The sequence below is a fragment of the Podarcis bocagei genome, assembly GCF_964188305.1.
Source record: "Podarcis bocagei genome assembly, chromosome: 14".
Lineage (NCBI taxonomy): Eukaryota > Metazoa > Chordata > Lepidosauria > Squamata > Lacertidae > Podarcis > Podarcis bocagei.
This window is the reverse complement of record NC_138139.1, coordinates 48,607,247-48,626,616: the sequence shown is the minus strand read 5'-3', so window position 1 is coordinate 48,626,616 and position 19,370 is coordinate 48,607,247. Positions and strand designations below refer to the sequence as shown.

General features: G+C 48.0%; 1 protein-coding gene and 1 long non-coding RNA gene across 4 annotated transcripts in view; both read right to left on the bottom strand.

The window, feature by feature from the left end:
- The window catches only part of LOC308573137, a 58,636-nt gene extending 58,362 nt beyond the window's left edge, over positions 1-274 (bottom strand). Inside the window, exon 1 of the long non-coding RNA XR_014001953.1 lies at positions 121-274. This is a non-coding gene — a long non-coding RNA (uncharacterized lncRNA). The remainder of the gene's footprint in view (positions 1-120) is intronic.
- CACNA1H (calcium voltage-gated channel subunit alpha1 H) overlaps positions 1-12,670 on the bottom strand; it is a 398,455-nt gene extending 385,785 nt beyond the window's left edge. For all 3 annotated transcript variants that reach the window (XM_081169320.1, XM_081169322.1, XM_081169321.1), the window contains exons 1-2: positions 12,055-12,670; positions 7,445-7,760 (exon numbers count right to left, since the gene is read on the bottom strand). In XM_081169320.1, the coding sequence (XP_081025446.1) occupies positions 7,445-7,745 (301 nt within the window). In that variant the 5' untranslated portion in view covers positions 7,746-7,760; positions 12,055-12,670. The remainder of the gene's footprint in view (positions 1-7,444; positions 7,761-12,054) is intronic.
- Between the last annotated feature and the right edge of the window lie 6,700 nt (positions 12,671-19,370).

Sequence of the window (19,370 nt, the reverse complement as noted above, 5' to 3'; positions counted from 1 at the left end):
GACTCTCTCAAGGCAAATCTAAAAAAATGTAGTATAAACACTGACAACTGGGAAACACTTGCCTGCAAGCGCTCCAATTGGAGAACAGCCTTCACCAAAAGTGTCATGGGCTTTGAAGACGCTCAAACTCAGGACACAAGGGAGAAACGTGCTAAGAGGAAGGCACACTTGGCAAATCCACACCATGATCAACTCCTGCCCAGGAACCAATGTCCCCACTCTGGAAGGACGCGTGGATCCAGAATTGGCCTCCACAGTCACTTACGGACTCATTGTTAAAACTGTGTTTTTGGAAGACAATCTTACTCGGCTATGAGTGTTCGCCGAAGAAGAAGAAGAAGAAGATTGCACGGGGTTGGACTAAATGACTGTTGGGATCCCTTCCAACTCTTGTATTCCATTCCTTTGGGCCCCAATTACCTCCAAACCTTAGAGAACTAATTCAATTTAAAAGTCTGGCCAGCGTTAGCAACCGGCAAAAGCAAGGGGACAACTGAACTCATAAAGCTGACGCAGTCTCTCTCTCCCTCTCTCCCTGCCCCTGATTGCACTTAGTAATGGATTATTATGGGCTGCTGTCTCCGTAGAACACTTCTTCTCCTCGCTGTTGCCAAGGGGAGGCACGGAAGAGCCCATTTTTAAGACGCACCAAGTTTCATTGCTTAACTAAAGCGAGATCGATAATCACCGTATTAATAAATAATGCTCATCAAAATGCTGGCAGGACAGAAGCTGAAAACGCCTGGCAAGTAGTGAGAGCAGACGCTGCACGTTTCATAGGGCCAGGATGCCTTGGCTGGAAATCGGAGATGGCTACCTGTGCTGTAAAGCTATTTGAGAAAAGGCAATCCCGGTTATGGAAGGCAGGAGAGACGAGCTGTACAAGTAGCCTTTCTCAACATGGTTCCCACCACACGTCCCATCAGCGCCAGCCAAAGAGGGAACCATGTAGGAAAAGGCTACTGTGGGCTAAAGATTTTGGATATAACATTCAGTTAGAATCCTGGGAAAGGTTGTGGAAGGAAGGTATTAACTTTACTGCATGCAGTGCACTTAAAGAAAATGTTATGAAAATGATGTATAGATGGTATTTAACACCAGCTAAACTGGCTAAAATGTGCAAGACAAGAACCAATGAGTGTTGGAAATGTAAAGAAAGGGAAGGTATCTTCTTCCACTTGCAAAGAGGTAAAGGCTTTCTGGGAAATGGTATATAATGAGTTAAAGAAAATGTTTAAAAATACTTTTGTTAAAAAACCAGAAGCCTTTCTATTGGGTATAGTGGGTGAAGAGATACCAAAGGAAGACAAAATACTGTTTATGCATGCAACAACTGCAGCAAGAATTCTTTTAGCCCCAAAATGAAAACAACAGAAAGTACCAATGAAAGAAGAGTGGCAGATGAAGATGATGGACTTTGCAGAACAGGTGAAGCAGACAGGAAAAATCCGAAACCAGCAAGATCAAGTATTCCAAAAGGACTGAAGTAAATTTATACGATATTTGAAAGATTATTGTAAGCAATTAACATCACTAGCAGGGTTGTCTGAAGACTTGTAATGAGAAATTTTCTACCTTTCTATATTTATTTAAATTTTGAGTCATTTTGTAATGAGTGCAACTAGAATGGGAAAACGTACATAATGCAGTGATATAAAGGTTAATTTTGAAAGCCAAGAGGCGGGAGGGAAGGAAGACGATGGGCTCTAAAGAGCCAGGGTGGTAAGTGGATAATGATCATGGGAATGTATATACAGTGGTACCTCGGGTTAAGTACTTAATTCGTTCCGGAGGTCCATTCTTAACCTGAAACTGTTCTTAACCTGAAGCACCACTTTAGCTAATGGGGCCTCCCGCTGCTGCCGCACCGCCGGAGCCCGATTTCTGTTCTTATCCTGAAGCAAAGTTCTTAACCTGAAGCACTATTTCTGGCTAAGCAGAGTCTGTAACCTGAAGCGTATGTAACCCAAGGTACCACTGTAATTAAATGGAAAATAAATAAAAATGAGAGAGAGAGAGAGAGAGAGAGAGAGAGAGAGAGAGAGAGAGAGAAAAGGAAAAGGCTCCTATGTGTAAATGGGCCTAAATGACATATAACAAAGCTACCACACCTTCAGGTGTGGACTCAGTTCTCCAGGTTCTCCTGGCCCCATGCAGGTGGCAGGTGGAGGCTTTGAGCCTACAGGTGGGCAAGAGTACCTTTAATAATGATGAAAAATGATTAAGAAGGCCTTCCATGCAACTTGTGAGCTTCAGGCTGCAAATTGCAGCATGGACACTCACAGGGAAAGGTCTGCCTGCCTTTGCTCCCCTCTCCCAATTAACTTCCATCTCCAGGGCCCACCCAAGGACATCACCATGGTCTCTGGTTTGAGCCCTGAAATCTCAGGGCTGGGGATGCTCCTGAATTGATAACCCTACATATATAAAATGAATAGACCCATGAATGCCACTTCCCTGATTCATAGAATTGCAGAATTGCAACCACCTGACCTCTGTTACTGCTTCTTGCCTGCCTTGATGGAGGATAAAGAGGAATGGGTGTGGAAACTAGGGTCCCGGGTAGAGGCAAATGTTACATTCATTGCTCCACCCACTTTTGCCTCTGGCCCCACCCACCACTGGCATGTGATGTCTCCCACCCTCTGGGAAGAAGCCAACGAGAACCTTGGGCTTCAAAAGCTTCCCTTCCCCTGCAGTAGTTGTTTGTTGCCGCACTGGTTGTGGAACTATTAACATGTTGACACTATGCCCTTAATGCACTTTAAAATCAATAATCTGTAACTGAAATCCGCACAGCCTCTGCCTTCCATTCATTGCCTTTCCTGGTGTGGAATTTTAGATTGTGTCTGCCTCAGGGCAGAGGGCTTTTCCTGTCATGAACCTTTTGCAAGGCAGAAAGCACTCGATGGTACTGTTTTAATATAGAGTTGCTCTTCCCATCCTGCAAGCAACAGGAAAGGGTTGCTGCTCAGTGGTAGACAGTGGCGTAGCGTGGGGGGTGCAGGGGGGGCCGGCCGCACCGGGCGCAACATCTGGGGGTTAGGGTTAGGGGGCGCAAATCCATGGGTTAGGGGGCGCAAATTACTTGCCTTGCCCTGGGTGCTGACAACCCACGCTACGCAACTGGTGGTAGAGCATTCACTTTGCCTGCAAAAGGTCTGGATTCGAGCCCTGGGTCTCCAGAAGGAGCTGAGGGAGGGACTCTGGCCTGAAACTTGAAGAGATGCTGCCAGCCAGTGTTGGCAGCACTGTGCTAGATGGATGCTGGTATAAGGCAGTTTTCTCTGATCCTAGCAGAAGAGACAAAGCAAGATGTTGATATATGTGCCTATATACACTGCAAGCTTGCATCATTCTTATACCATTTTAACTACTGACGTCCCCCTGCCCCTGAAGAATCCTGGGAACAGGTGTGTGTTTCTGAAGTTGGAAATCATTTCCTTAGCTCAGTAGTTCCCAAACTTTTAGTTCCATAAACCCATTTCCTGTGCCCCGCTATGAAACACATTATTCAGAATAGTGGGTTGCACAACCAACTTAGGAAGAAAACAGCACAATAAAGTTCAAAACGGGAACAGTCAATTGCATGTGAATTCAAAATCCAGTTAAAACTATTAACTTAGCAGAAGTCGTGAACTTCTAGAATTAGGTAGCCATTTACACCTGCAGCGGTCCCCTGCCCTTAGTGCCCCCTAGCTAATCACACCGCCCACCCCCAGGGGGCAGTATCACCCACCTGGGGAATCTTAGAGGGTTCTCATGCCCTCTCCAAAGTTACAATCTCCACGGTTTCCTGGGAAGAGGGAATGACCCTTGAACTTGCTGAAATTTGCAGCTCAGTCACAGCAAACCAGGTTCAATCTGTAATGCAGGGATATCAAACTGGTTTAAATCTCGAGTCCAGCACCAGTGACCCTGGCACCAGTGGTCAGCCAGCTTGGGCATTGGCTGAGACTTCCAGCAGCAATGAAGGGCCCAACACTGGCCTAACTTGGCTGTGTCACCCTCTCCCCCTTCATCTCCCACTGGTTGGAATTTAGCAGAAGACAGGGTGCGGTGCCCCCTTTGAACAGAAGCCAAGCTCAGCTCACCCACACCACGGCTGCCTGCCATTTTTGTTTCCCCCCAAATGCAATGCCCCCATGATCTGTAGTCTGGGGCATGGCTTCCCAAACCACGGTCTGCGAGCTTCATTCAAGTGGCCCTGCGGTTTGCCCATGGATTTGTGGCTGAAGACGGAAGACTTCATCACATTGCAGATTTCCTATTGATTTTTAAATGCATTTTTATGGCTGCTTTCATTCCTTAAATTGTGTTTTATTGCATTAGCAATTCTAATTGTAACGTGATAACGAAATAAAAGAAGGAATGAAAACACAATTAAAAATCATACAGTATCTAGCACAGCACATTACAATTTGCTACGAGAAGCAGGGAAATCATTAAGGGGTCTGCTGGGACTGTCAGCTTTTTTTCCCAGCGGTCCGGAGAAGAAGAAGAAGAAAGATTAAGAACCATTTGTCTGGGGTCCAACCTGCACCTCCAAAGGGCAATGTGGGGCTCACTGAGAGTGCCAATGGGCTCCTTGGCTGTGGTGCAATGGGGCTCAGTGTCTGCACCAATCAGCTGTAACCATTTAGAGCAGCCTTTCTCAACCTGTGGTCCCCAGATGTTGTTGGACTATAACTCCCATCACCCCTAGCTAGCAAGGCCAGAGCTCAAGGATGATGGGAGTTGTAGTCCAACAACATCTGGGGACTCACAGGTTGCGAACCGCTGATCTAGAGGCTTCTGGCTCCCCACATCTACAGGGCTACAGGGAACAATGACCAGACTTTGTCTAGCATCAACATATTCACAACCCAAACAAAATAACTCCCCCAAGCAAAGCATGGTCTCTAGCCAGCCTTGTCCCAGTATGAGACCCAGCCTCTTCATAGCATCCTCCTTCTGAAAGACCACATTTTGTTGGGGTTTTACGGAAGCACACCCTGGTATCAGCCATGTAAAGTGGGAGAAGCAAAGCTCATCCCCCGCTCTCCTGAGATGCAGTTCATCCCATCTGAATTAAAAGCCCCAAGCTGCAGCCGTGCCATCAGGTCAAAAGCTAATCCCCTTGCAAATATATATATTATTTTCCGGCCCGTGAATCAACCAGCATCTCCTAAGCCCTCTTACATAAACTGTTGAAGGGTCCCCTGCTGTTCTCCGTCTCCCCTGAGCTTTTTGCAACAGCCGAAAACTTCACTGTGATTTGACATGGTGGTAAATGGATTCCTACTTAGCCGGACCCAGAATTCCACCTCGCCATTCCTATCAATGCCAACTATCCACCCTCAAATTATATTATTATTATTATTAGCAGCAGCAGCACCAACAAAACCTGCCAGCTGGTCCCAGGGTGGGTTACGGCACTTTTAAAATTTAGAATTAAAAACAGTCAAAACATTACATTCATTAAAATAGAACGGCCCCTGAAAGCATACGTCTCAGATGTCCCGGGCCAGGATAAAGAGATGTGTCTTCAGCATTCATTGAATGTGGCATAGTGAAGAAGCCAGATGCACTTCTGTGGGGAAGGAGTTCCACGACTTAGGGGCTGCCACAGAGAAGGCCCTCTCACGGACCACCACCACCACCCTGAGCTCCTGGGGGAGGTGGACCTGCCCTCCGTTGCTCTTAGCACTTGAGAAGGTCTGCAGGGATGCCTAAAATCACCTCCCCTTTTCAGCCTAGCCCTCCTCCAGCTGCTTCCGGGCTCTCGTTATTTTGGGGTGGGATTCGCCTGAACACTGACAAATTCAGTTGATCTTGCGCAACAAACCTGCTTCCCCAAATGAGGAAAAGAGTGACGGGGGGAAATGGACCGGAAAGCATTGGTGCAACATCATCTAATCTCCCTGTAAACAAATTGGAAGGAATGCTCAACAGACAGGATGCCTGGAAGAGCCTTCTGATTCAACGCAGGGCTTCAGTTCCATCATCCCATTTCCCGGCAGAAACAACTTGATTTTCAGGATATATTAAGACAGAAATTGAGGATTGCTTGAGCTCGTCTTTTCGATGTCAGGATACACTCTTTTTAGATATTTACAGGTGTGTCAAAATGTCAACACCTAATTAAACACAACTGAAAAGTAGCTCAGAGATACCAACTACAGTTGGGGTCCCCAATGTGGTTACCTATGGGCATTACAGCACCCCAAAACACCCTCCTTGGTGCCCACAAAGACTCATTGCTCCACCTATTCCTTTAAAAAATGAGGGGCTTATTGGCAGTTGGGTTGGTGGTCCCTGGCTTCTTCTACTTTTTATTGGAGTTTTGTTTGGGGTAGGTGTTTTGTCTGGGTGATTTGGGTTTTCTTCGGGGGGGGGGTGTCATTCTGATCATTGCTAGTTTTTCCTCCTGTAAAATGGGCATTTTGTGGCACACACAGCAGTTTCCTAGATTTCCAGATGTGTCTCCAGGTTGGAAACCCTTGCCCTGGAGTGGAAAAGACCATACCGCTAAGAGAAAGGTCAGCCTATGTGGAATCAACCAAAGATATCTGCTGAGTGTGACCCCAAGTTTTGTGTGTCAAGTTGTCTCAGTGGGAAAGGTGAGAAGCAGAGCTCATGTTATCAGTTTTCGTGGAGGTCCATCTCCATCAAGAACCTCCTAAAATGTGCCAGCTACTCAACATGGGAACAACTGCTTAGAAATTGGTATCTGGGTTTTTATTTCCCTTCCCTTCCTGTCCCCTTTCCCTTGAGTGTGTGTGTTGTTTTTTTAGATAGCAAGCCTGCAAGTAGGGACTGTTTTGTTTTGACTGTGTGTAAACCATTATGGGAATAATATTGGCCGGAGAGCAGCTTACAGATGCACTAGAGAAATAAATACCTTAAAAATTCATTAACCCAAAGCATGAAATTTCTCTTTGCTTGCATGGACCAGTCACTGCAACCAACACTGGGTTGGGCAAGACCAAGCAGAAACAGTTAAATTCGCTGTGACAGAAATTGCTGCATGCCCAACAACTAGATGAGGTAGGTAGGATACCACTAGACTCAGCCTCAACTGGGTCACCAAAGCCACCTCCTCTAGGTTCTCCTCCACAACACAAAATCAACCAACATCTCCTTCAACCATGAACCCTTGCAGCATACAGCCTTGTTAAAGAAGTCTCATTTCCTCACCTTCTGGTTCCAGATTCAGAGAACTAAGCCACACCAGAAAAACAACAACCCAAGCTGTCCACAAGGCTATTCCAAGTCAAGAGCAAGCTCAAAACTATGGACCCATCAGGAGATGTGAAAACGGTCAACCAAAACAACCATCACCCAAGACGTCTTCTCAAATCCAACACCCAAAACCAAGAAGGCAAAAAGTTGAAGGGACTCCGGAAAACCACACACCAAACCACCAAACTGACATCACCCAGTTCAGGAGAGAAAGGATATGGGTTACAGACCAGTTTGAGACACCAGCTTCGTGGGCGAGTTGTCTGGTGAAGGCAGAAGAAGACAGTGGAGGCCAGTGCAGGGTAAGGGACCTGGTTCTCTCCCTCGTGGGCTGGATCCCGGGTGGATGATCCTGCCGAAGCCAGACTGTCCTGGATGGATTTACAAGCACTGAGGGTGTCCTCATCTTTCTCCTCCCCTGGCTGGGATGCCTTGCCGGTGGCTGTGCCAGAAGCTATGGGGACTTGCACCTCGTCGCTCGTCAGGGGCTGGAAAGGTTCTCTTCTCTCGCCATCAGTCATGATAGCAGCCGGCACCTGGAGATGGTGGAGGGCGAAAGAGTTAGGTGAAGAAGAAGGGGTGAGCTCTTGGGGAAGGGCAGACAACAACGAAGGGAGGCATTGTTTTGGAAAGAATGTAAGAAGAACCTACTGGATCAGGCTATCTAGTCTAGCGTCCTGTTCTCAAAGAGGCCAACCAAATGCCTGTGGGAAATGCGAAAGCAGGATTCAACTACTGGAGCATTTTCCCTTCCTGTGGTTTCCAGGAACTGGCATTCGGAAGCATTGCTGATTCCAGCCGCAGAGGCTGAGCATAGCCATCCTGACTTAGTATCCATCAGTAGCTCTTTCCTCCATGAATCTGTCTCTTTTCAAGCAATAGGTTGGTGGCCACCACTGGCTCCTGTCGGAGGGGGTTCCACAGCTTAGTTTGTGCTAAAAAGGGGGGGGGGAGTACTTTTCTTTTCCAGTGTAATGAGAGTGGGAGGGGGGCTTTTCTCTACCCACTTTCCCCACGACATGCATAATTTTTATAAGCTTCCAACAGATTGCTTCTGAATCAATGCAGGAATCTCAAGCAATAAATATAAAATATTGAGGCCCAAAGGGACCTCAGGGTCATCTAGTCTGACCCTGTTGTTGTTGTTACTGTAGTAGTAGTACTCTTAGTACTATTATATATGATGTTTGCAGCTCTGAGCCCGGCTTTGGCCGGGGAGGGTGGGACATAAATAAAATTTATTATTGTTATTGTTACTATCATAGTAGTACTATTAGTACTATTATGTATGATGTTAGCTGCTCTGAGCCCAGCTTTGGCCGGGGAGGGTGGGATATAATTATTATTATTATGTCCAACCCCCCCCCCCTAATGCTGCTCTTTACCTCGGAGAGCAAAATGTCCTCTGCCAGCCCTGTCAAACAGCAATGGCCAGAATAAAGGCAGATGCAACTTTAAGGAACCCCAGCCTGGTGACGTGGTTGGAGTGTTGGACTAGGACTTGGGCAACCACAGTTTGAATCCCTGCTCAGCCTGAAAAACTCACCGGGTGACCTTGGGCAAGTCACCAACTCTCAGCCTAACCTAGGCAAGCACGGTTACTTGGGAGTGATCCCCCTAGAACTCTGAGAGACCAGAAACTGCATCTTTCATTGGTCACACAATGTAATTTTTCTTTTCTTTTTTCTTTTGCAAAAGCAGCCAACGGAGGGTTCCATTTTGGATCCAAGCCATGAGAGAGAGGTCTAACCCTTTCCCCAAATACATTACACCCCCTACGACTTGCTCCCCAAGCTGTTTTTAAACTGCAGGTGGAAAAACATGCAGGCAGGCTTACATTTTAAAGCCCACATTTTCTGCCCCCCCATGTGGCTGATAGTGATGTTATTGATCTGAACCGAAATGTGGGGGTGGGTAAGGATAAGAGCCCCACTCACTTCTGCCACACAGTGGCCCCGACTCAAACCAAGGCACACTTTTACAAAAAATTATATAAATTTAAATCGTGAACTTCTAACACAGAGCTCCCACGCAATGCCCAATTTGGCCCTTACTTCTGAGTAAACATGCATATGACTGGCTGCAGGTCTGGCAAAAGTCTCGTCTGTTGTTTTTGGGGCAGGGGATCTGCATTCAGACCTCTTCCACAAAACGTAAATAGCTGTCTGTCTGTCTCCACCTGAAATTTCTCAGGAGGGTGTGTATATGTGTGCAGGAGTGAGTGTTTTGAAAATCCCTGAAGCAGAGGTGAAACCAAGCAGGAATAAAGAAAAAGGAAGTAACAGCTGGGGAGGGGGCGTGCGTTTTCATTCATACATGAAGACAAATCGGTCCTTTTCTTGAACCAGCCCGGGCCGGCTGGTCCATGAGGCAGGCTGAGGCAGGTGCCTCAGGTGGCCAAACCCAAGGGGCACCTCTGTGGGTGCCCTCTTCCCGCTGATGCCAGAGAAGCAGCCCTCACAAGATCTCACTGGAACGCAGAAGTTACACTGTGTGACCCCAGTAAGTTGAGCAGTGAGGGGGGCAGGTCAAACTTCATGCAGCAAAATTGGATGAGCTGCCCCTGGCATTCAATGTGGGTTTACAGGGGCAGCAATGGGCACCGCTAGCTTCTCTCCCACATCCATTGCCCCATATTCAGAGTACAGTGGTACCTCGGGTTAAGTACTTAATTCGTTCCGGAGGTCCGTTCTGAAAGAGTTCTTAACCTGAAGCACCACTTTAGCTAATGGGACCTCCTGCTGCTGCTGCGGTGCTGGAGCACGATTTCTGTTCTCATCCTGAAGCAAAGTTCTTAACCCAAGGTAATATTTCTGGGTTAGCTAGGTCTGTAACCTGAAGCGTATGTAACCCGAGGTACCACTGTAATCAAGTTGGGGCAACAATGTCCAGTTTTTGTTTAGCTTTCCATGCGAAGTCGCAGCTGAAGGATAAAAGGAACACGGAATAACTCCACGTAAACTGTGTTATGTGCGTGAGAGAGGCGTCAGCGTAGGGAACTGGGGAAAGAGAGGTGTGAATGGGATAAGTAAGAACGAGCCCTGCAGGATCAAACCAAAGCTTTTGTTCTGTTCTAGTCCTTCATCCTAGCCTAAGCAGGACACAACAGGGCACAGCTTTCTCCTCCTGCAACTTGTTTTCAGAGGTAGAGTGCCTCTAGCTATGGAGGCTTCATTTTGCTATCATGGCTGAGGGATCTATGAAGGAAGAAGAAGAAGAAGAAGAAGAAGAAGAAGAAGAAGAAGGGTTTCTCAGTGGCTATCAAGCTCCCTTCTTTTCATGCCATAGCTCAGCGGCAAACATCTGCCGATGGAACTTAGGAGGAACTCTGGTGTGAAATCCTACAGTCAGTGCAGATGGTGCACACTACTAGTCGGTGTATAGTAGACGATGGTGAGCAGCAGTGGCCCAACTCAGTTTAAGGCAGTTCCCTTTGTTCCTGTCTTGTGGCAGTGAGCTCCACAAGTTAACACTGCCCAATGTGAAGGAAGACCGCCTTGAATCTACTACCTGTCAATGCCCTCTCTAGCTTTCTGAGAAGAAGGGAAGGGAAGAATGAACCAAAGGAAGCAGAAAGTTAAGAAGAATTAAGAGGAATGGGTACAAATTATCCTTAGTATTGCTTACTTGCTGTAGCACTACTGAAATATACATGGTTGCTTAAAAATGGATGGGTCCCTGCCACAAACAGAGCTTTTTGGGTAAGATACTTTGGTTACATCCAACTAAATCCTACTCAGCGTAGATCCTTTGAAATGAATGGTTGGCGTTTTCATTCATTCGAGTGGGTCTACTCTAAGTAGGGCTGGTGGTGTAAATTTCCATAGCGGGAGGAGGGGCAAGAAGGGTTGACGGCGAGCAAACGTGACAAGGAACTCAGAAATCGCTCTCCAAAGGTGGCCTTGCAAGGCGAGAAAGGGTTAGCGAGACAGGAAAGAGTTAAGTGGGGGAGATGTGGAAAGATGGGGGGGTCAGAGAGGGAGAGTTAAATAGAAGCAGCAGAAGAGGAGAAAGAGAGAGGAAAGAGTTAAACCAGGCAGGCAAAACCTGAAGGTGGAATAGAAAGAAAAAGGGTGGAGAGCGAGAGAGATCCACGAGCTTCATTGTTCTTTAGCTCTCCGCAAGCGACCTCGGGTGGGTCTCTCCAAGCGGCAGCTTCGCCGCTGCTCCACGCGGACCACCACCTACATGGTCTAAGTGGGGGAGGAGTGAGATATCTATAGCTATTCAAAAATAATTCAATAAATTCAATAAAAGGGGAATGTGGGAAAAGGTGAGGTTGTCCCCAGAAGCCAGGCGGAGACGCACATTTCTCAAAGGGAAGGCGAGAAAGAGGAGAGGGGTCGATGGGTAGCGAAAGAATGTGAGGCACAGTGTCTCTCCCAGCTCCCCAATCTTGGGCTTCTAGTTTCTGAAAGAAGTGAGGGGTGAAGGGGCGAAATGAGAGACGGGATGGATATTTTGGGGGGTGGGGGGTGGGAGGGAGAGGCGCTTGCCACAAAGTCATTGTTCAAACGCCTCGCATGGCGAGTGGGAATCGAAAGGGTTCAACCTCCCGGCTCGCTTCTGGAGTCTGGACCCGTTTACTCGGAAGTAAGCCCCTCACCTACCCAGCCTCCAAGTTCCAGTATCCTCTTGCGCGCACGCTGCCTCGGAGAGAGCGGAAGTATGCCCTGTTGGAACTCTGCGGGGATATACTCCCGAGTAAATGTGAAGAGGATCGGGGCCCAAAAAGGCTTTGGGGAGGGGGAGAGGCTGACTGTACACTTCTCCCCCCCATCCCCCACCCCCCACTCTGACAGGGACTCGGTGAGGGAGGTGCCGCCTTACCTTAGTTTCACGGACCTCTGTCTTCCCACACGCATAGCCGTCTCTTTTGCCGTTCACATCCGACCAGGCAGCAAAAATCTACTTCCAAGGACTCCGAGCGGAGAGCGGCAGGATTCCCCCCTCCTCGTTCTCGCTCTCTCTCCACCTCCCCTGGGGATAGGAGGTCTCCAGCAATGTCAATCCCACGAGCAGCTCCGGAGAGAGGGAGAGGTGGGTGGGTGCCCTGAGAGAGGGTCAGGGAAGGAAGCCACTCATCCTCGCTGCCCGAAGCATGCCTGATCTCTTTCCTCTCCCCACCCGCAAGGAGACCCCACCTCTCCTTTTTGGGGGGGGCTTCTCTTTACCCTCCTGTGATCCCCCCCAAGGAAGGATGGAAAGCCGATCTTCTTCCAAATTGGCTCCGGTCCCCTTTGCACCAAGAATTGGAGCGGAGGGGTGCGATGGGTGAGGGACACAGTCAGTTCCACCAAATCGTTTGCAGAAGGGTAAAAAGAAGAGAGAGATATATAAAAAATAGAGATATAGAGATATATATGTGAGCTAGAGAGAGAAAGAGAGAAAAGAACCACACGGCGCCGAAGAGCGCTTCGCCTTTGCGCACACGGGAAACTTCAGACTTCACCGAGGGGAGGGGAGGGAAAAGGGGGTGGAGAGAAAGCGGGAAAGGGGGTGGGGAGCCCGGAGAGCGGCTGGAAGCAGAGCCACGCGAGCGAGCCGAGAGAGGGAGAGGGAGAAAGGGCTCCCACCCAGCTGAGCGGCAGCGACGGGATGCCGAGCCGTGCGCTTTGGAGAGAGCTCCATGCGTAAAAGTACCCCGGGCGCATGGCCCAGAAGAGCCCAAGAGTGGCCGGTCTTCAGGACTCGCCGCCGCTTTGGAGAGGCGGTGTGCGCCGACCTCAGTGCGTATAATGATAAAGGAAATGGACTGGGGGGGCTGAAGGAGGGTGGGGTTGCACGGTCCCCCCCCCCGCCTCAGTTCTTTCTGTCCTCAAACTGCTGCTAAATGCTCCACCCCGCCCCCATTACGCTTTCGCTCCCTTCGCTTCCTTTGTTCTCTCTTGCAACTGGCGCTACCCAAGGTGGCTGTGCGTTGAAGGTCACTCTGCGAGCGGTTCAGAAGTTCAGCTGTTCTGCGGGGAGGGGAGAGGGGGGATAACCCATTCCAGGTGGGCACACAGTCTCCGGAAAGGGATAGGATGGGAAGGTTGGGGGAGTTTCGGGGACCACCGCTAGATAATCCACAGCCTCGCCCTCTTCCCGGGGTGGGGTTCATATAGCAAGGCTGCTGGAGGGTGGAGGGGAAGGTGGGGGATAACTCCGGCGCCCATCTCCGCTGAGGACCGCAAAGCTGCCCACGTTTACGCTGACCCGCTTCCCCTCCACACGCTCCTGAAATCGCAGGACTTGGAATTCCCAACGCGCGGGAATGCAAAGCGAGCGTGGCGAGGTTCCATTAGAGGCTGAATCAGACAAGGATTCCGAAGAGGAAAAGGCTCCCACTCTCCTCCCATGAAGTCGTATTTTTAACCCCAAACTCACTGCTCATCTCCTGCATTTTTGACATTTTCGCATCTGGAGAAGCAAACCCAATATTCTCTACCCTCCCAGCCACCTACAAAAAAGTAGGTCACCTTAATGATGCCACGGAGTTACTGTAAATCAGTCTCTGCCAATTCTGCTGCCCTCGAGATGTTTTGGACCACAATCCCCACCCACCCAAAGCAGCTGTTTTAGGCCAAAACATCTGGAAGGTACCAGGTTGGCACTAGCTGCTGTCAACTGTGCTCATTCCCCATCCTTAATGATTTAGAGATTCAGATACTTCAGTGTTTCCTGCTTGGCAGGGGGTTGGACTCGACGGCCCTTGTGGTCTATTCCAACTCTATGATTCTATGATTCTAGGGCCAGCCTTACATGATGTAGCGGGTTTTGGGAACCCACATTTGTGGGTGGGGTGGGGTGCAACTGATAGGTTGTTTTGTTATATTTTTATCACATGGGAGGGGGTTCTTGACCACCCTCTTGGCCTGTGCCAGCTTGTAGATTCTCTTAAAATGACATTCCAATAAATGGAGGTGCCAGAGAAGGTCGATTATAGGGGATAAATGTTCTCCCTTGGTGCACACATGTGTGGAAGGGGAAAACCCTGCCCTGATTGAATGCATGAACTTTCTGGGATACATTAATGATAATCAGGCAAAGCGGGTAACACCCCCCACTAGCAATGCAATTGTCTGTCATTTTCACTTTACTCTGTTTCTCATTTTTCCAATCTTAAATTCATTTCTCCGTATTTCTGCAGCTATCTGCGTTAAAAAAAACCCACAACCCCATGAAAATTCACCAGCAATTTAATGCAAGTTTCTCCCAATCAACACATCTCTGCCTGCAGCTTTGACTAACACGTACATTTTTTGCAAGCTATTCCCCCTAATATAATGCATTTTAAAGGAACTTTTCACCAATGCATACATTTTTCTGCCCACTTTCCCCCGAAAGACCTAGCTTTGTCAACATTGCTTGGAGAATTGCTTTGCAAAATTCAGAGAAGTGCGTATTTCAAAGGACGGCTGTGTTTCGGTTCTCATGTTTTCGGAAGATGCAAATGTGATACAAACAGGTTTAAATGTGACCCAAATCAAACTTCTTGCCCATCCCTAAGCACTGGACACGATGGCTGTGGCAGAAGGTCTAACAATGTCTGAGGAGAACACCATGCTTTATAACCAGTAGGCTTTTGATTTATTCCAAGGAAGTGAGTTTTCATAGATGGGAATAGAAGGTGGGCCAGATTGTGTCATTTGGACCAGGCCCCATCTCCCTCCCTCCCTCCCTCCCTCTCTCTCTCTCTCTCTCTCTCTCTCTCATTACTTTGTTTACAGTAGGTGTGAGGAACCTTTGGCCTGAAGAGTTTGGATTTGATATCCCGCCTTTCACTCCCTTTAAGGAGTCTCAAAGCAGCTAACGTTCTCCTTTTCCTTCCTCCCCCACAACAAACACTCTGTGAGGTGAGTGGGGCTGAGAGACTTCAGAGAAGTGTGACTAGTGTGACCAAGGTCACCCAGCAGCTGCATGTGGAGGAGCGGGGAAGCGAACCCGGTTCCCCAGATTACGAGTCCACTGCTCTGAACCACTACACCACACAGCGGTGACTGGACTCCAGCTCAACCACATCCCTGTTGTTGGCCAGGGGCATACCATGAGGAGGGTCAAGGGGGCCATGGCCCTGGGTTCAGATTTTTAAAGGAAGTGAGGGGCACAACTAGGTGCCCCCACAACAGTCTCCCTTCCCTCACCAAGTTGTACCTGGGCCGGGCCTCCAGGACTGGGGCAGTGGTAGCACCTCCCTCTCTCACTCACCGCTGGCTCAGACTGCTGTGACTCGGTTGGCAGAGAGGGCTTGGGTTGGCGCGGCCACCTTCCACACCTGCTCCCCCCTGTAGCATGCACATACATGCCCCAGGCACCAAGAACCCATGCTGTGCCCCTGCTGTTGGCCATGCTGCCCAGGGCTGATGAGACTTGAAGTTCAACAACATGCAGAGTGCCACAAGTTTCTCATTCCTGGTTTACTTGGCTGCTTTCCCTTTGAAAGCCAATCTGAAGACATAGAAATCAGCAGATGTAAACTTCAGGCACATTTGCCTTTTAAGGATTTAGCAATGCCCCTGGAAGGGCCAACATTTAATGATGAAAAGGGAAAGAAGAAATCTCCCTGCAGACCGGCTGCCTTCTCCCCCAGGACCTCTGAAAACTGACGGGTTTCTTATATTCAATTTGCAAATACAGGCCTTGCCGCTATTCATTGCCGGTTAATAACTGAGAATTGATTGAAAATGGAGGTCAGAGTTTCTCGAGAACAGAGATGAGAACTAATGGAGAACAACGTTCAAACGCAGCCGCAGCCCCATGCACAAACACACAGAGTTTGATTATGCCGCTGCGAGGTTGTGATGAACGGAGGGTTGGTTACCAGAACTCCACTTCTTATTCCGGAAAGGGAAGTGGCAGCCCTGAATCGGAGGACGTGAGCCTGCCTGATGAAGGCTGAAGCTCATGAACAAGAAAGGCAGCTAATTAGGGGGAAATAAATTGTGCTGTGCGACGGAGGATTTGTGTGTTTGATCCGGGGATGCCTTGCTCATGAAAAATCATTTTCCTATTGTACATGTGTTTGTGCTCTAAAGCAGAACTGGCGTGTGTGTTGACCTTGACTTGATTTGGAGTGGGAGGGGAGCAGAGAGCTCCAGAAAAGAAGGAAGAAAATGAGAGTTTGGCTAAAAACGGAAGGCATGGGGGAGGGAGAAGAGCAATCTCCAAGTGTCATGAGATGTTCTTGGCTGTTTTTCCCAAAGGAAAGCCTTTTCCATTTCATATGCCTTTGCTGCTGCTTCTTTTTCTTCCTTTGCTTTTCTCAGTGCTTTCTAAGCCGTGCATCCGATGTAACGGCAAACAGAGCCGTCTCTAAAGATATCTCCCGTCGTATGTCAAGGCTACATGGTAAAGTTCAGCCACTACCCACAGCAGACCTTTGGAAATGAGTTTCTGCACCTGGAATCAGCATGTCCAATCTGACCTTTCCGAAGGCCATTTTCAGGCGGAGTGTTCAAAGTCTCCCCAGTGGCTCCACCAAGGAAGGCGGCCATGCTGGAAGCTGCTTTGGTACCTGAGTAGATATGAACTCAAGACCTAGGAAGATAAGATGAGCCTGGCTGGATCAGGGTAAGGGACCTTCTGGTCGAGCATTCTGTTCTCGTAGTAGCCACCCAGGTGCCTCTAAGAAACCAATAAGCAAGACCTGGACGCTTTCAGGGGCAGACTTTGGTCTTTCAATGGTGCCCTGTGCGAGGACAAAATCCAGCCTCTTGCCTTCCATTCTACTGAATTCACTACAATGTCCCATGGCGCCCCCTAGGCTCAGCCCCCAGTAAAGTAGAGCCAGTCGTGCTGCCTCTGAAAAGAGGATTCTGCAAACTCAGGGGTCCCTGAAGTGAGTTGCTGGAACTAAGCTCAAAATAGTTTTCTGCTTCGCTGATGAGCCAGGGTCTAAAGCAGGCATAGGCAAACTCGGCCCTCCAGGTGTTTTGGGACTACAACTCCCATCATCCCTAGCTAACAGGACCAGTGGTCAGGGATGATGGGATTTGTAGTCTCAAAACATCTGGAGGGCTGAGTTTGCCAATGCCTGGTCTAAAGGCCCTACCCCTTGATTTTATTCAAAGCCAGGCCAATCGAAAAGCTTCGTGCTTCCAACAAATCACAGAGCCCAATATGTCACTCTTCTACATGTGCAAAGATGGTTGTGAAGCCCCACTTACACACACACACACACACACACACACACACACACACACACCACACAATCAGTCCAATCCTGAGGGCAGGATCCACAGGGGCAACAGATCCCAATGTTGAGCTTTGCTCCCTGCTTGTTCCTCATGGAGATCTTCACTCACCCCTTCTTCCCTGGTGGGGAGGGGTGTGTGTGCCAATTTGTGGTTCACTTCAGGTGCCAGAATGTTGTGGGCTGGCCCTGCACCCCCCCCCCCAGCTTGCTCAACCAGGGCATGGTCATCCTGGTCCAGAAAGTTCTTGACATCCCATTACAGTGGTACCTCAGGTTACAGACGCTTCAGGTTACAGAAAACAAGATAACAAACTTTTTATAAAAGAATGGAAATGGTTTATTGAATATTTACAAAACAAACTGTAAACGGATAAGAACACTGGCAGGATTATTGCAAGGTCCATTCTTAACCTGAAACTGTTCTTAACCTGAAGCACCACTTTAGCTAATGGGGCCTCCTGCTGCTGCTGCGCCACCGCTGCACAATTTCTGTTCTCATCCTGAAGAGATGAGTGTACTATTTCTGGGTTAGCGGAGTCTGTAACCTGAAGCGTCTGTAACCCGAGGTACCACTGCGGTGGCAGTGGGAGGCCCCATTAGCTAAAGTGGTGTCTCAGGTTAAGAACAGTTTCAGGTTAAGAACGGACCTCCGGAACGAATTAAGTTCTTGACCCGAGGTACCACTGTATTTCTGCAGCTGTTTTTGCAGGGGCTGTGATAAGCCTCTGAACAAGCCTTTCTTTTGACCATTCAGAGGGATGGAAAGTGTCACAAAGCTGCTACAGGGAAAAGGGATGGAAAATTTTTTGTTACTGTTTTAAAGTGAAATTTTGAGAAGCAGGAGGCTGTGCTTATGAGATGACAGTTTCTCTAGTGTAGGGGATGGGAGACTGGGGGGCTTTTAGATGGCCTTGGACTCCACTTCCCATCAGCTCTGGCAAATAATCAAGTATTAAAGGAGTTGCAGTCCAACAACATGGGAGGGCCAAAGACTCCCCAACTCCTAATTTAGTACATTCCTCCCCCCCCCCCAAAAAAGCTCCACAATTGCTCTCAGACATACAGGACTCTTTTGTCAACAAGTTTCCAGCATGATAGGGCATTCTGAAAGCATCATGTGACTAAAATGATGTCGCATGATGCATATTTTCTTCAGGAAGCCCCATCAAGCCAGGACATTGTCTGCAAAGAGTCTCAGGTGCAGAGCTTTTTTTAAAAAATGCATGTGCTAAATGAAGAGTTGGAAAAGATTCTGAAAATGATCAAGGGGTTTACATGGCTTCCCTGGGAGGAAAGCTTGCAGCATTTGTGACTTTTCTATAGACCTGTGCTCCTTTTTAAAAAATATTTTATTTCAAATATACAGATAATACATAGATAACAAATACATACACTGGTAGTTTCTATAGAAATCAAATAATAATAACCAAGTCAAATAATATCAAACCCCAAAAAACCTTACATCTCTACATATATACAAAGAAAAGAAAAAAAGAAACAAGAAAAAGACAAATCAAAAACAATGACAAACACACACACACAACATTCAATATGTATCTTTTGTTAGATGCTATTCAGCACGATTCAATCCTATACTAGTTATTGGATTATACCATACCTTTCATACGGATTGAATCTCTTTACGTATTTAATTGTTATGGACTTCCATATGCTCCTATAGAGGTATCCGGTATGGTCCCGGCTGCCATATTATTATTTTTACTGTAATGTTGAGGTCCTTTCTCAGTTATTGTATTGTATTCCAATTTGGATACAAGCATTTAATAGAGAAGTTGAATAAATTGAAGTGACCTTTCTTCGTAAGATGTGCTGAATCCAGTCAACATCTGATGGAAACCAAGGCATGGCTCTCCACAATCAAGGCCTGGCTGAAAGTCCATTTTAGAATAACATCTGACTCCTTCTTAATCTCTATGCTTGAAGACTGTATTTTACCCAGATGGTTCAG